The sequence below is a fragment of the Crocuta crocuta genome, unplaced genomic scaffold (genome assembly GCF_008692635.1).
Source record: "Crocuta crocuta isolate KB4526 unplaced genomic scaffold, BGI_CrCroc_1.0 scaffold8, whole genome shotgun sequence".
Classification (NCBI taxonomy): domain Eukaryota; kingdom Metazoa; phylum Chordata; class Mammalia; order Carnivora; family Hyaenidae; genus Crocuta; species Crocuta crocuta.
Window position 1 is genome coordinate 890,967 of NW_027532162.1, and position 13,974 is coordinate 904,940.

General features: G+C 63.2%; 2 protein-coding genes across 5 annotated transcripts in view; one reads left to right on the top strand and one right to left on the bottom strand.

Moving 5' to 3' along the window:
* PPP1R13B (protein phosphatase 1 regulatory subunit 13B) overlaps positions 1–2,608 on the top strand; it is a 69,403-nt gene extending 66,795 nt beyond the window's left edge. For 2 of the 3 annotated variants that reach the window (XM_077776472.1, XM_077776471.1), the window contains exons 15-16: positions 596–762; positions 1,897–2,608. In XM_077776472.1, the coding sequence (XP_077632598.1) occupies positions 596–762; positions 1,897–2,213 (484 nt within the window). In that variant the 3' untranslated portion in view covers positions 2,214–2,608. The remainder of the gene's footprint in view (positions 1–595; positions 763–1,896) is intronic. The other variant, XM_077776473.1, reaches the window with a different exon arrangement.
* A 1,115-nt stretch (positions 2,609–3,723) lies between these two features.
* Positions 3,724–13,974, bottom strand: part of ZFYVE21 (zinc finger FYVE-type containing 21) — an 11,692-nt gene continuing 1,441 nt past the window's right edge. Inside the window, exons 2-8 of one of the 2 annotated variants that reach the window (XM_077776474.1) lie at positions 8,361–8,411; positions 7,801–7,969; positions 7,036–7,111; positions 6,861–6,952; positions 6,249–6,302; positions 4,479–4,621; positions 3,724–4,352 (exon numbers count right to left, since the gene is read on the bottom strand). In XM_077776474.1, the coding sequence (XP_077632600.1) occupies positions 4,317–4,352; positions 4,479–4,621; positions 6,249–6,302; positions 6,861–6,952; positions 7,036–7,111; positions 7,801–7,969; positions 8,361–8,411 (621 nt within the window). In that variant the 3' untranslated portion in view covers positions 3,724–4,316. The remainder of the gene's footprint in view (positions 4,353–4,478; positions 4,622–6,248; positions 6,303–6,860; positions 6,953–7,035; positions 7,112–7,800; positions 7,970–8,360; positions 8,412–13,974) is intronic. The other variant, XM_077776475.1, reaches the window with a different exon arrangement.

The window sequence follows — 13,974 nt, forward strand, 5'->3', positions numbered from 1 at the left end:
GGCCTGGAGTCGCACCCCAGGGCCATCTGGTGTGGTCCCCTCCCTGCTTTAGTCCTGTGAGTCCTCTGGTGAAAGGCACAGCTGTGATCGAGTCTTCTAGCAACATCCCGGGCTACGCATTTGCCAAGTGTTACTCTTCATCTGGTTTTAAATGGCCTGTACCCGTGTGGGCAGGGACTTCGTCCGCTTGGCTGTGCCGTTGTCCATGTTTGCATACAGGGCCCTTCCGCTGCCGGGCAGACCCCCCCGGCCCCCCGCAGAGTTTGTTGGGAATGACAGCCTCCTGTTCGTGGGGTTCAGTCATCTGGGATTTTTTAATCGTGGCAAAATCCGCCTACTGCCTCCTGCCGTAGCCGCATGAAGGCGCGTGTCAGCCACGCGCGGCATGTTCCTGCCCGGGTGTGCAGAGCGCCTACTTGATAGGCTGCTTCCCGGACCCCTTGAGGCCCCGCCCACCCAGCAGTGGCCGCGCGGTCAGGACACAGGGGAACCTCTGGGCTCAGGGCACAGCCCAGCCCTGGGGTCCCCCCGGGGACAGCCCGCTCCCAGCTGGCCGGCCAGGGCCTCATGTGCCTTCACCTGCTCTCGGTTGCAGGACGCCGCTGCACTGCGCCGCCTCTTGCAACAGCGTCCACCTCTGCAAACAGTTGGTGGAGAGCGGCGCTGCCATCTTTGCCTCAACCATCAGCGACATTGAAACGGCCGCGGACAAGTGCGAGGAGATGGAGGAAGGCTACATCCAGTGCTCCCAGTTCCTCTATGGTACGTGGGGGTGTTGGCACTGGGCACGGGCTCTTGCCCTGGGTGCGGTGCCGGCGTGCTGGGCCGGGGAGAAGCCAGGTTCCACTTTGCCAGCACCCGCCAGTCTCCTCAGATGGGAGTCACGCTGTCCCTAAGGCTCGTTCTGAAAGCATGTTGGAAGGGCCATGTTGTCAGAGATTCTGTGCTTGGTCACTAAAAACAGCATGTTTTCTGTGTGGATGCAGCTGGGAGGTCTGGGGGGTGCGGCAGCACCCGTCTGTACGTTTCTGGGGCGCACCAGGGCTTGAAGCATAGCCGAAGGTGCTCCAGGGTCAGGCTGCCGAGGAGGGGCCCCCGCAGCCCCGGCATGGGGTGACCACTGGTGAGTGAGCCACGGAGTGGAGCTCACCCTGCTGTAATTAAGGCACCGGAGCCAGGATCATCTTTTCTTTAAAAAAAAACTTTTTTAATGTTTGTTTATTTTTGAGAGACAGAAGGAGAAGGAGAGGAAGGGAGGGAGAGGCAGAAAGAGGGAGACACAGGATCCAAAGCAGGCTCCAGGCTCTGAGCTGTCAGCACAGAGCCCGACGTGGAGCTTGAACTCACGGCCAGAGCCGAAGTCGGACGCTCAGCCGACTAAGCCCCAGGCGCCCCCAGGATCAGCCTTTCTAAGGATGAAAGAGCTGCGGGCCGTGTGCTCCACACGAGCTCGGGCACCGTGGCCCTGCCCTGCCGTAGCGCTGGGCACGCGGGGGCACCCTGAAGCAGGCCCCAGGCTCCCGGCACGGAGGCAGTGGGGGCCACAGTCACAGGGACAGCTGTGCCAGCGGAACGGGGGCAGGAGGTACCCGGGCCCGTCTCGGGGTCCCCGCGGTCACTTGGAGTGTGAGCTTGCTTGGCGGTGGTGGTGCGGGGCCTTGTTGAGGGCCCCCCCTGTCCAGGCAGCCACACCGCCTCGCTGGTCGACTTTTGGAAGTAGTTCTGGGTGTGAATTGAGTTTCCCCGGCAACACACCTCGGCCCCGGGACCGACCGCGGTGGGAACACGACTTGTGACACGGCCCTAGACGGCTGCCGGACCTGGGGCAGCACCAGGCCACGTGGCGCTTGCGGCCCGCCCTCTGCGGACACCTGACCCCTCGCCCTGTCGTCCCAGGGGTGCAGGAGAAGCTGGGCGTGATGAACAAAGGAGTGGTGTACGCCCTGTGGGGCTATGAGGCCCAGAACAGCGACGAGCTGTCCTTCCACGAGGGGGACGCCATCACCATCCTGAGGCGCAAGGACGAGAGCGAAACCGAGTGGTGGTGGGCTCGACTCGGGGACCGGGAGGGCTATGTGCCCAAAAACCTGCTGGGGGTAAGCACCTTGCGCTCGCTTGTCCGGCCTCAGCCGCCGCTGCTGCTGTCGCTCCCGCGGCCCTGTCCCCTCCCACCGGCCCGTAAGTCACAGAGCACCGGGCTTCGTGCGGGGTGAGCGCGGCGGGAGACTGCCCTCGTCCACCCTCCACGCCCCCTGATCGGGCAGGTTTGCAGAGTTGGCTCGAGGCCCCGGCGGGAGCCGACTGTGGGACCGGGGGGGGCGGTGGCCCAGGGGCCCCGAGCCCCCGATGCAGGAGCTCTGGCAGGCAGCCCGCCACCACCGTCCACCGTCTGTGGCCCAGAACCGCGTTGGGGTGTGGAGCCCGCACGCCGTTCCCTCTGTAGCGTCTCTAACCGCACCAGACCTCAGGGCAGGTGCCGCTGGGCCCCCCGCGCGCCTCCGGGGACGTGCGGGCTTCCCGGCACCAACGCGGATTTGAGGCGCTGCCAAATGCCGCGCGCGAGAGGCTCTCCGGGGTGGGGGGGTGCAGCCTGTAGAGGGAGTCGGGGGTCTCTGGCGGGTGGCGGCCGCGTGGCGGCCATCTGGGCACCGCAGGGNCCGCTGAGGAGCCCGCGCTGCCGTCCCCCCGGGAAAGCTGCAGCTAGACGTGGTTTACACTGGTGCTCGCCCTAGCGGACAGCGTCCACAATGTGAAATCCCCGCGGTTTCCCGGGGAGGCCGTTTCAGTTGGCCCGTAACTGGGAGAGGTACTTTTGCCTCCAGAGACTGAATTTTGCCAATTACTGTAAATCCAAATAAATAACCCAGCTTTGTAAGCAGCTGTCCCTGTTGCCAATAGGAAGCCCCAGAACTTCCCCCTGGTCGGTTGCCAGTGAAGACGACCCTCTTACTGACTTGGCCCCAAGGCCTCATTCTCCACGTCCCTCCACCCCAGTGCCGAGAGCTCGCAGCCGCTGTGAGCCCCCCCCCCCTTACCGGAAATCACAGCCGCCCACCATCCTTTCCGCCCTGACCACACGCATCTCCTCCTTTCCCTACCGAGAGGGCCCTTGGATGGAAACTTCTGTCGGTGGTGCTTGGCGCGTGTGCTGGGCCTCGGTGTGGGTCCCCTGCACATGGCTGATGGCGGCCCGCGCTTCTGCGTCCCAGGCTCCAGGGCTCTGAATACCAAGTGACGAGCCCTCAGGAGCCTCCAGATCGCACTGTCCCCTCCTCTGCACACTGTGCGACCCATGGGCCAGCAGCCCAGGGCAGGGTGGGGGTGCATGTGGGGGTGCCTGCGTGGCAGGGGCAGCTGGGGGGGGGNAAGTATTTTTTGACTAGACCATTCGAAACTACCAGAATGATGGAAATGTTTTTTTCTCTCATTAAAATCCAGGCCCTTAGGCTTTATTTTCCATGTATGAGTCTTGTGTATAATTTATGTATAAACGTGTGTGTAGCCAGTCACCTGTAAGCATTGATTGTACGCAGCGTGCTGACGACAGGCGAGCGCCCGCGGGGCAGCCTCTGCTGCCAGAAGCCACCGCCGTGGAGGCCGTGTAAATGTGCACAATAAACCGCTGTCTCCCACCAGCGGCTGCGAGTCTTGTGTTTTGGAGCCAGAGCGGAGCCGCGGCACGAGAGCTCAGGTTTTCTGGACACAGTGAGGTGAGGGCTGATCTATTTTCAAAATAAGTTTTAATCATAAGCATTATATACAAATTGTTGTACAATTATTTTAATAAAGTGAAACGGTAAGTGAAAAGTACAAAAAGCAAGGCTGGCCCCTTTCCCTTAGTGAAGTATCAAAGGTTTGGCGGTAGCCCCAGATTAGTGATGCAGTAAGTGAACAGTCTAGAAAATGGGCTCAGGGAGACTGAAAACGAGCACGCTAGAAACCAGGATCCCAGACAGATCAGGCCCGACTTCGCACTGCCCAGACCCCTGCTCTGCAAGCGTGAACACTGAGGGGCCAGAACCTTCCAGCAAACCTGGGCACCCATAAAAACATGGTTGAAGTTATGCTAAAAGTAGTGTAGCAGTAGTGTAGCTAACTCTCCCCCACCTCCAATTAAGTATCAACAGGACAATACACCAGCTGTAGAGCGCGAAGCTGTTTAGAGCATTAATACACTGCGTGTCGCGCTAGAGACGCGAGCGCTTCACTTCCTCCCAACGCTCGGATCGCTCTCCCGGCACAGCGGGCCGTCAGCGGCCTGTGCGTGCGGGGAGCAGGCTCCACGCTCCCGGGCCAGTGGTCCATCCCGCGTGGAGTCACTGGTCCCGTGACTCGTAGAGGAGCTTGGTGGCCTACGAGTGGTGAGACAAGCGTGACCGGTCCTGTGCCCAGCTGGCGCGGGCACCCCCGCCCCCAGGGCTTCCTCTGGGAGAGGTGGGCCCCGCCTCCTGAGCCCGGCCCGGCTGCCGCCCAGGTACCTTGTGCATGGCCGCCAGCCACGCCGTCGACTGCCTCCTGCTGGCGTTTGCGTCCTCCCCGGCCGTCAGCTTCAGCTGCGTCAGGCCCTCTGCCCCTGGCGCTGCAAACCGCAGGGACATGCCTGTGGCCCGGGCATTACCTCCTGCAGGAGGGAGACCAGGTAAGAAGGCCCGCGGGGACCCCAAGCGCCCAGGATCCCACCTGCCCTCGTGGCGGAGACCAGGGAGCCTCCTTCCCACCCCTCACGCGGGGGCAGGGGGCCCAGGGGCACCGGGGCACATCCGGAAGACGACCCCAAATTCACAGGACGGGAAAGGAACCGAGTCCTCAGGGGCCCAGGACAAACTGCGCCACATCACTGAGCCGAGAGAACCACCACTGTGCCCCCCGGGCCCACGTGGGGACTCCTGCGGTCAGGAAACGCAAGCAGGGCCGGCTCCACGTGAGGACTGGTCCCGCGGGCCGTCACTCTGGCCTCACAGCGGTCCCGCTGTTGAGAGCTCGCGTACAGGCTGAGCCACTGGCCGGGACCGGCACCGGAGAGGTACTGACCCCCCGCCCTGCCACGTGAGCCCCTGCAGAGATGCCGCGAGGCCACACCATGGCCGGCTGCTCCCACCACCAGCCCCTCAAGGACGGGTGGCTCTCACAGTCTCGACCACAGTCAAAATGGTCCCGTGGAGGCCAGGCCTCCCCCACGGAGCCCACCTAGAGCTTTTCTACTCTAACTTCAGCGTGAAAGCTCCGTTTATGAGCAGGACTCCACCTCGTGGAAGATTCCTTCCAGCAGACACTGATCTCTGAGTCAAAGCCGAGGGCCCGCCTCTCCCCCGGGCCCGTGGACTGCAGACCACACCCGCGGACAAATAGTGGCCTGACCATCGGTGCGTGTGCACAGGTGGTCCCTGACGCAGACCACGGCTCTGCCCGCCCCCCGCTTCTGTAAGTAAAGTTTAATCAGCACAGCCACGGCCATGTTCCGTGTCGTCTCTGGATGATTCTGCACTTTGCGGGGATCCGAGCAGCCGGTGAGGCTGACGACACGCACCACCAGGCTCTCAGGCCGCCAGGCAGCCCCCCTGCCCGCCCCCCACCTGCCCCTGGGAAGACAAGGTTCCGGGGTTTTAAAGGCTCTAGGAAATTTCTACCAGAGCAGGGTCCACTGCACCCCTAGAATTGCCAGAAGGGGGTGAGCAAGCACCAGAAACCCCCGGGCCCTGCCCCGGGAGACCAGTGACCAGGCCACTGGGATGCGGCCTTCTCCCCGGCCCAGGAGGGGCCAGGACAAGGTGGCCTCCCTAGCAGGAGACAGGCCCCGGAGCACCTGGGCTGACCCCCAGCTTCTCCAGGCCCTGCCCTCTGTACCCGGGGGTCTGACCCCCCACCTGCCACGGGAGCCGGTCTGGAATGAACGAGCACACCGGGCTTGGGGCACAGAGGCGGCAGAGCGCTGGCCTGGCCCTCCGGCGTCGGCATTCAGGCGCCCGGGCAGAAGTGCGGAGCTGGCTGTGGAGGGGCGGGAAAGCGAGGGAGGGCGCCGGCCGTGCCCCCCACTCCTGCCCCTGCGCTCGGCCAGCTTAGGGCCCAGAGATGCCGATGCTAAGCCCCCTTAGAACTGAGAAACCGAGCAAATCAAACCCATTTCTGCCCCCAGATGTTTTCCTTCATGCTTTACATAGCCCTGCCTTGGGCCCAACCCCTTTCAAATGGACCAACAGAAGTGACTGTTTCAGAGGCAGCAGGGCCAGAGGGCAGAGCAGGTGGCTGACCTTGGGCGGCGGGCTGGCTCCCCAGGAGGCTGGTGTAAGTGTGAAAGTCTTTCTCTACAGCGAGAAGGCAGGCAGGCGGGAGAGAAGAACCAAGAGCCAGTCAGCAAACAGAAAGCAAGAAGGATTAAGTCACGTGGGTGTTTGTCAGCACAGAATCCAAACCCTACTCTTGCGGAAAGACAGCTAGAAGCACAGAGGTTTAAGTGGAAAGATCCAGAAGGGGCTGAATACTGTGGAAGCTCACCAAGGAAATGGAAAGGAATCTTGTTTCCATAGATGCCTGACAGGAGCAGGAAGCCCTGGTTCCCAACGAGCCACCCCTCCGGGCCCTGGAGCACGTGGGTGACGCCAGCCGCTCTGGGAGCTTTATCCTTGGCGTGAGGCCAACAGTAAATGGTGCAGAAGGGCTTTTATGTGACCCGTTCGGGCAACTTCTCCTGAATTCGTTATTTTACGCGTTACACCCCATTCACCTGGCAGGTTCCTAAAGCCACGTACTAAATCCAAGCCCTTAGAGGACGACGGAGACCCTGCCGACAGGCCCCGTCCTCGATGTCACCGCGTTCGCCCCAAAGCCGCCCACGCCGGCACCGAGCTTCCTGCCACACTCACCTCCGGGCGGAAAGCCTTCCGTGAGGATCTGCACACTCGAGATGTGCGCAATGTCGATCTCGTGGCGGCTGTCCCCGTCCAGGAGCAGGTACCTAGGAAACAGGGCGTCCGCTCCACGTTACCCCGGGGCCGACGGGACCAGGCCGCCTGTGCCAAGCGGCGCTCCGCCTCTCACCTCTGGTCGCTGGAGAGACGGCAAACCATCGTCTCTGGCTTCTCCGAGTTTCCGAAAGTTACGAGGAAGGTGGCTCCTTAGGGTACAAAAACCAACGTGAGAACACAACCAGCCCCTCCCCCCCCGCCGCCCCCCAGCCCAGCGAGGCCAGCTCCGAGGGAGACGGGACGCAATGAGACCAAGCGAGACGACAGTGGTGGCTGTGCCCGCGGGTCCCCCCGGTGAGGTGGCAAGGCCACGACGGAGGAAAGGGGCAGAGGTAACGCCCAGGGGACTGTCGGGGGGGGGGGTCTGCGCACCCTGAAGGTTGCTCGTAACGTTCCATCTGTCCCCCAAAGGCCCTGGGGACCCCAACCCAAGAGCACGGAGCCCCCCCCACACACACTCCGGGAGCACCCAGGGCAGGACTGGAACAGGGCCAGGGGCGGCAGGGACACCACGGCGGGCCACAGGGAGGAGGGGGCTCGGCCCTCAGAAGCCCGTGGAGCTCACCCTCGGATGCCACTCACCCCCCAACACGGCCGGTGCAAGGTCCCAGCCGTGTCACAGGGACCCCGTGTCTGTGCCCCACACCCGACGGATGTCCCAGCTACTGGCCCCCAACCCGGCGGATCCAAGCCGCCTTCTAGGCTGCACCCTTGTTTCTGTAGAGAGGGAGGCTCTATCCTTCTACGGAATCCGGAAGGGAATGGGGCCAGGGCTCTTCCAGGCCGCCCGCCGCACGGACCCCAGGACCCTGGGTGTCCAGGGCCGACCCGGGCTTACCGCTCAGGAGCACCTTGAGCTGCTTGTCGTAGAACTCCGCCTCCTTGTGCGACACCAGGGCGCACTCGGCACACTGCCGCACGGGGTCCACGAAACACATGCGCCGCAGCGGCACCTTCTGGCCGCAGCACTTGTCGCAGAAGCACCTCCCACACCGGCGACAGTGGTGCTGCGGACCCAGGGGTGGTGCTGAGGGGACAGAGGACTGCCCTCCCCGCCCCCCGAGACCACCACCCATCTACTCAGGCGGCCCCGTGCTGGTCTTCGCCACTGGAAGGAGGAGCTGCTGAGAGCGCCGCGCACACGGCAGGCCGCCCTGCGTCCCGCTGCCCACCCGCCAGGACACCCCACCTCCGCAGAGGACGACCCCTCTTCGAGGACAAGACCGTGTGTGGCGGGTGCCCTGCACAGTCACCCGGGCATGCACGCTGCGCTCGGGACCCAGGACTGAGTCCCCGTCTGCTATTCTCAGGCAGCCAGCAGGACACGCGGGTGCGTCACCCTCCCCCCAGAGGGGCTTGATGGAGGCCTGGGCCCCCCACCCGACGGCTTCAGCTCACCTTTCTGGTCAGGAAGTCAAACTTGGTGTCACACTGCATACATCTTGGGCACTAGGAGGGAAGGCCACCGAGTGTCAGGCCCCAACTCTGCGTGCTGCTGGGAGAGCCGTGCCCCCAGCCCACGCGGGGGTAGGGAGATGCGCCCCAGGCACAGCCGGGCTCAAGTCCGCGAGGCCAGGGGCAGGGAAGGAGCTCACAGGGCATCTTGGGGACGCCGGGGGCAGCGGTCAGAGCCCAAACAGCCACGCTAGGGCAGTCCCCTAAGGACCCCCAGCTCTGGTGCCGGAACCACGGATCCATGTCCCGGAAGGACCACGTGATTCCACAGCTGGAACTAACCCGAAGCAGCCCAGGCACGTGAGCGCCACTTTCCACGTGAAGAAGAGGGTGGCGCGGCGGCCGAGCAGGGGACCGGCCCCCACGCGGGATGGCCACACGTGCGCCTGGACGAGGCTGAAGTGGGGTGTGGGATGATGCGGGTCTGAAGTGGGTTAAATGTGGTCGCCACCAGGCCTGGAGATGCTCTCGGATGCTCCTTGGAGTAAAGGAACCAGAGGGAACCGGCGAGCAGTGACGGGCACCCAGGCCCCACCGCGCCCAGAGGGAAGGGATGGTGGCACGGCGCCCGGAGGGCAAGCCTCCCTCACCCGGGTGCTCAGGGAACAGACTGAGTGCCAGCAGCCGTGCGACCAGCACTGAAGACCAGGGGCTCCAGATGCCACATCGTCACCAAAGGGCCGAGCTCAGGCGGCTTCTCTAACACAAGCCAAGAGTCGTTTCTAACTTTGCACGAGGCACCGACGGGCCATCCCGACGCTGATGAGGCTCAGCTTCCCGCAGCGGGAAAGCCCCTCCTGCCCCCCAACAGGGCACGGGGCCAAGTGCCCGCTGGGCGGAGGACTTCCGACCACGGGACAGCCAGACGGCACGTGACCGGGGCAAAGCCGTCAGTCTTGCCCGGCGGGGCCTGACCCCCAGCGTCCTCCCCTCGTCCCCACCGGCCGCCTGCTCTCCGCTCAGCCAGGGACACACTGGGCCCGCAGGGCAGCGGGGGCACGTGCCAGCCCGCCCCTCCCGCCGGTCACCTCTCCCCCGGCTCTGTGTGTCCCCCTCTGGGCCTCGGCCTCCTGCAGGCACACGAGTCGGGCAAGCGAGTAGCTCTGAAGAGATTCGAGTCTGAGCCAAGTGCGCTTGACTCTGTGTCGGTCCAGGGCGGAGTCCCGGGATGCTGGGACCCCCGGCCACACCGGGCCTTGGCACGTGTCCTTCCACGGTGGATGCCCTTTTCAGACACCACCCTGAGGCCAGACGGGCCCCGGGTGTCCTGTCCCTGCCCTGGGAGTGTTGGCGAAGCTTTTCGAGAGCTTGTGGGGACTAACACTTTCTTGTTACCACTTTGCTCTAAAGCTGCTTTCTGGACTTGGCCCACCCTGGCCTTCCAGAACCATCTACAGAGTCCCCACTGGCTTCAAGTATGAGCTGTGGCTGCTTCCACCTATCCCCTGCTCTCCCTTTTGTGAGTCCTGGGACCCAGGCCTGGGAAGCGTGGCAGGGCCCCAGGCTCTGTGTGTCCCCCGCAGTGCAGTGCCAGCCACAGAATCCGCGGGAGAAAACCTCCAGCGAGGGGGAGAGCGGAGAGGCCCAGCGGCCCGAAGCCCGCGTCGCTCCCAGGCTCCAGCGCCCGCTGGGGTCTCTCAGGCTGCCCCGCCTCGCTCCCTCTCCGGCAGCGCTAACAAAGACACGCGTACCGTAGGGCCTGTGTGTTTGGGTGAGTTGAACAACCAATTTTATCTTACTTTGCTTTTATTTCAGAGGGAGCGGGGCCGGGAGGGGCAGGGAATCCCAAGCAGGCCCCACAGTCGGTCCCACGACCCTGAGATCATGACCTGAGCCCAAACCAAGAGTCGGACGCTCAACCACCTGAGCCCCCCGGGCGCCCCAAGACCAGTTCTTACACGTGAGACAAGAGCCAGAACCGTGCTCCCTGTGCGGGGCGGAAGCTGGTGGCGAGGAGGCACCACACACTCCCGAGGCCTGTGACTCGGGTGCTGGTTTGGTGGCGTCCCGGTGGGCAGCACGGGGTGGGGCCAGCGCAGACGCGGGCCGGGTGCCAGGCTGCCCGGGGCAACTCTTCAGAGCCAGCACCGGCCCCAGAGGGTCTCCCCTCAAAGTCTAAGTAGTTGGAAGAGGGGCGCCTGGATGGCTCAGTCGGTTGCGTGTCTAACTCTTGACTCTGGCTCAGGTCGTGTTCTCAGGGGTACGTGAGCGGGAGCCCCGAGCCCGCTGGGAAATCACTCCGCTCTCTGCCCCTTCCCGCACGCGCCCACACCCACTGGCTCTCAAAAAATTTTTTTTGATGGAAAATACAGAATTTGGAGAGTGTAAAGGAATGTCAAAAACGAAGCTACTGTGGGGCGCCTGGGTGGCTCCGTCAGTTAAGCATCCGACTGCGGCTCAGGTCATGATCTCCCGGTTTGTGGGTTCGAGACCCACGTCGGGCTCTGTGCTGACAGCTCAGAGCCTGGAGCTGCTTCGGATTCTGTGTCTCCCTCTCTGCCCCTCCCCTGCTCATGCTGTCTGTCTGTCTCTCTCTCTCAGAAATAAAACATTAATAAAAAAAAAAAGCTACTGTAACAAAAGAGCCTGGGGACACCTGCACACCCTCCCTGGGGGCCCAGCACCCCCTGCTGGCTGGAGCCAGGCCCCGAGGCTCCGTGTCTTAGGTTCCTCGGATGCAAACAAATCCAGAAAATAAGTCTTAACGATATATGTACTGGGGTGCCCGGGCATCGGGCTGTCGGCGCAGAGCCTGCTTCGGATCCCATGAGCCTCTCCCTGCCCCTCCCCACCCTCTCTCAAAAAAAAATTAAATAAATCTTAAAAAAATGTTTTAAACAAAAAATACATGTATTAATGTATCTTTATTGAAAAATAATACTTCCTAAAGAATAAAAAAACTCCTTCTAAAATATAAAGTGACTCATCTTGAGGATTTAACTCCTTAATTAGCGAGGGGATCAGTAAACTGTTACAAACCCAGCTCAAGAGAGACACAGGAGGTCCTGGGGCGAATGTGACAGTGGATGCAGAACAGCCGGCATCACAGGCGACAAGGGCTCCTCTGTCCCTGTGTCCCCACCAGACCCCATCACAGACGCAGCTCCCCCAGACACAAGCACGCCCTGGGAAGAAGTGCTGGGCCTGCCCGGTGCCCCTGAGGACCCTCCGCTCCGTGTCCCCCAACACCAGAGGGTTCTGCGCAGCCACAAGGGCCCAGCGCTCCCAGGATGAGGGGGTGTGCTCTGGGGTCCCCGAGCCGGGGTGAAAGACCCCCCCATCCTGTGCCAGGAAGGTTCCTGCAGAGGACCCCCTTGCCGTGTGACCTCGATGACTCAGTTGCCCCAGATCACCCGTGACAATGCTGCACATGGACCCCAAATCCCCATTTTCACCCTGTTCTCGACCGGCTGTCCTGTTTATCCAGACCCATCAGTCAGAACTAGATGCCCTTTCACCTCACTTGCTCAAACAAGTCAAGCTTCTCTCCTTTCTTCGGCCCATGGATGACAGCTCACCCTCACCTGCAGCAGGCGGACCTGGGGCGCTGCAGCCCCTGAACGCAGGTCACACAGCCGCGACCGCCTGAGCCCACGCCTCCCCCTTCCCACCGCTCTCTTCCAGCCCAGGTCCCTCCCCACACAAAGCAGTTCCTTGTCCTGCGGAGACAAGAGGCAGATCCCCAGGTCTCGGGGTCCCCCTCCAGCACCAGCTCCTCCCCCTGCCCACAACAGGCTCCCCCAACTTGGGATTTGGTTTTGATCTGACACACTGCTCTCTTCCCGCTTCCATGAGACTTCGGAGCTGCCATCGTCGCCGGTTGTGCCCGGCGCTGAGGATGGGAGGGAGGAGAGCGCAACTGCAGGGTCTCACGGCCTCGAGCCCAGCGCCCAGCCCCAGGCTCCTCCTCCCGCCACGCCTCCCAGCCCCAGGCTCCTCCTCCCACCACGCCTCCCAGCCCCAGGCTCCTCCTCCCACCACGGCCTCCCGAGGCCCACAAGCCACCAGGGAGGCACGGACTGTGCACCCCGGCACCCAGCAACTGTTATTTCCGGGCAGGAGGTCCTCTGGGAGCCTGGGAGCGCGCGCGCGCGCGCGCGCGCGCACACACACACACACACACACACACACACACACACACCACCCCGGAACACTTTCACGGGACGTCCCTGCGGGCCCACGCTACCAGGCTGGCGCAGGGCCAGACGCCTAGTAAGTACCGCAGACGTGGAACCGGCCGGCCTCAGGGTGACCCGATGGAAAACGGAGCCACGATGAGACACGGAGGACCATCCACAAATAGGTCGTCGACGCCAACCGGCAAACAAGAAGCGGGTGGAGGCTGAGGGTCTGTGTCGCCCTCCTGCCCCTCACCCGCCCCGAACAACCACAGATCCACCCGTTCTCGCTGCCGCCGCCGCCGCCGCCATCCCCACGCCCAGCACAGAAGGTCCCGGTGTCCCACGCGCACGGAACAGGCAGAGAGCAGCTGGGACCAGACCAGTGGCAGAGGAGCTGCCCCACCCCCCTTCTCGGGAGCTCCGGAAGCTCCCAGTCCGTGCTGCCCCCCAGGCCGTTTCTTTTCCAAAAGAACACGCTAACTAACCTCTGGCCGCTTGGACCAGACCCCAGTAGGCTTCAAATCTGCTTCGTTTACGAAACTCACAGAGGCCCACCCCGCCGGCCCCTCCTCCCCCAGGCTCCCTGGAAGGCCTCTGGCTGGCCCTTCCCGCAAGGGGTGGGGTGCAGGGGGCCTCCGAGGGGCACTCGCTACCCTTCCTACATGGAAAGGAAACCTCCCGCTAAGGAAGGAACCAATTCAAACAGATCGAGCCAGCTTCGCCAGCACCGCTGGCTTCCTGCCATCAACTGCGGCCCGAAAACACAGGCACTTCTCCGGGAAACACCACTGGGCTTGGGGAGAGGGAGCCGGAGCTGTCACCCCAGCCGCTGACCCGGTGTGCAGAAGCGGGGGCAGGGGGGCCGCGCCTCCGCCCGGACCACCCTAGTCGGTGGGTTCTCGAGGACGCGCACCAGGTCCCGTGCGGTCGGAATTCCGCAGGGGGCCAATCCGGGGCGGAGACCCCTGCGCGGCGGGCTGGGCAACGGGGGAGAAGCGCTGAGCCCAGCACTCCCCGACCACCGGCGATTGTGGCCACAGACTAAGTGCCAGAGGCTCCAGGCCTCCCTCCCCCCAACCCTGCAGGAGTAAGCAGGTCCCCTCCCGTGCACTTCCCCGCGTCGCTCCCTGCGATTCCGACTTCCCCAAGCACAGAAACACGTGCCAGCCTCGGTAACCTAGGAAGGAAGGAACTCTGTGCACTTACTCATCTAAGAGGAAAACAACGTAGCCCTTTATCTTTATTTTCCCACAGCACTAACCAGGGAGACCAAGTGGGGAAGTACGTGTGTCAGTTCAGAGTACCGGCACCAGGAGTAAAAGCGCACAGAATAAAGCGCACAAACAGGGCAAGTGGGGAGGGAAGGGACCGGGACCCTGCGGCGGGGAGGGCAGGGGCGGCGGCAGAGAGGGCGGGGAGGGGTGGGAGGTGGCGGC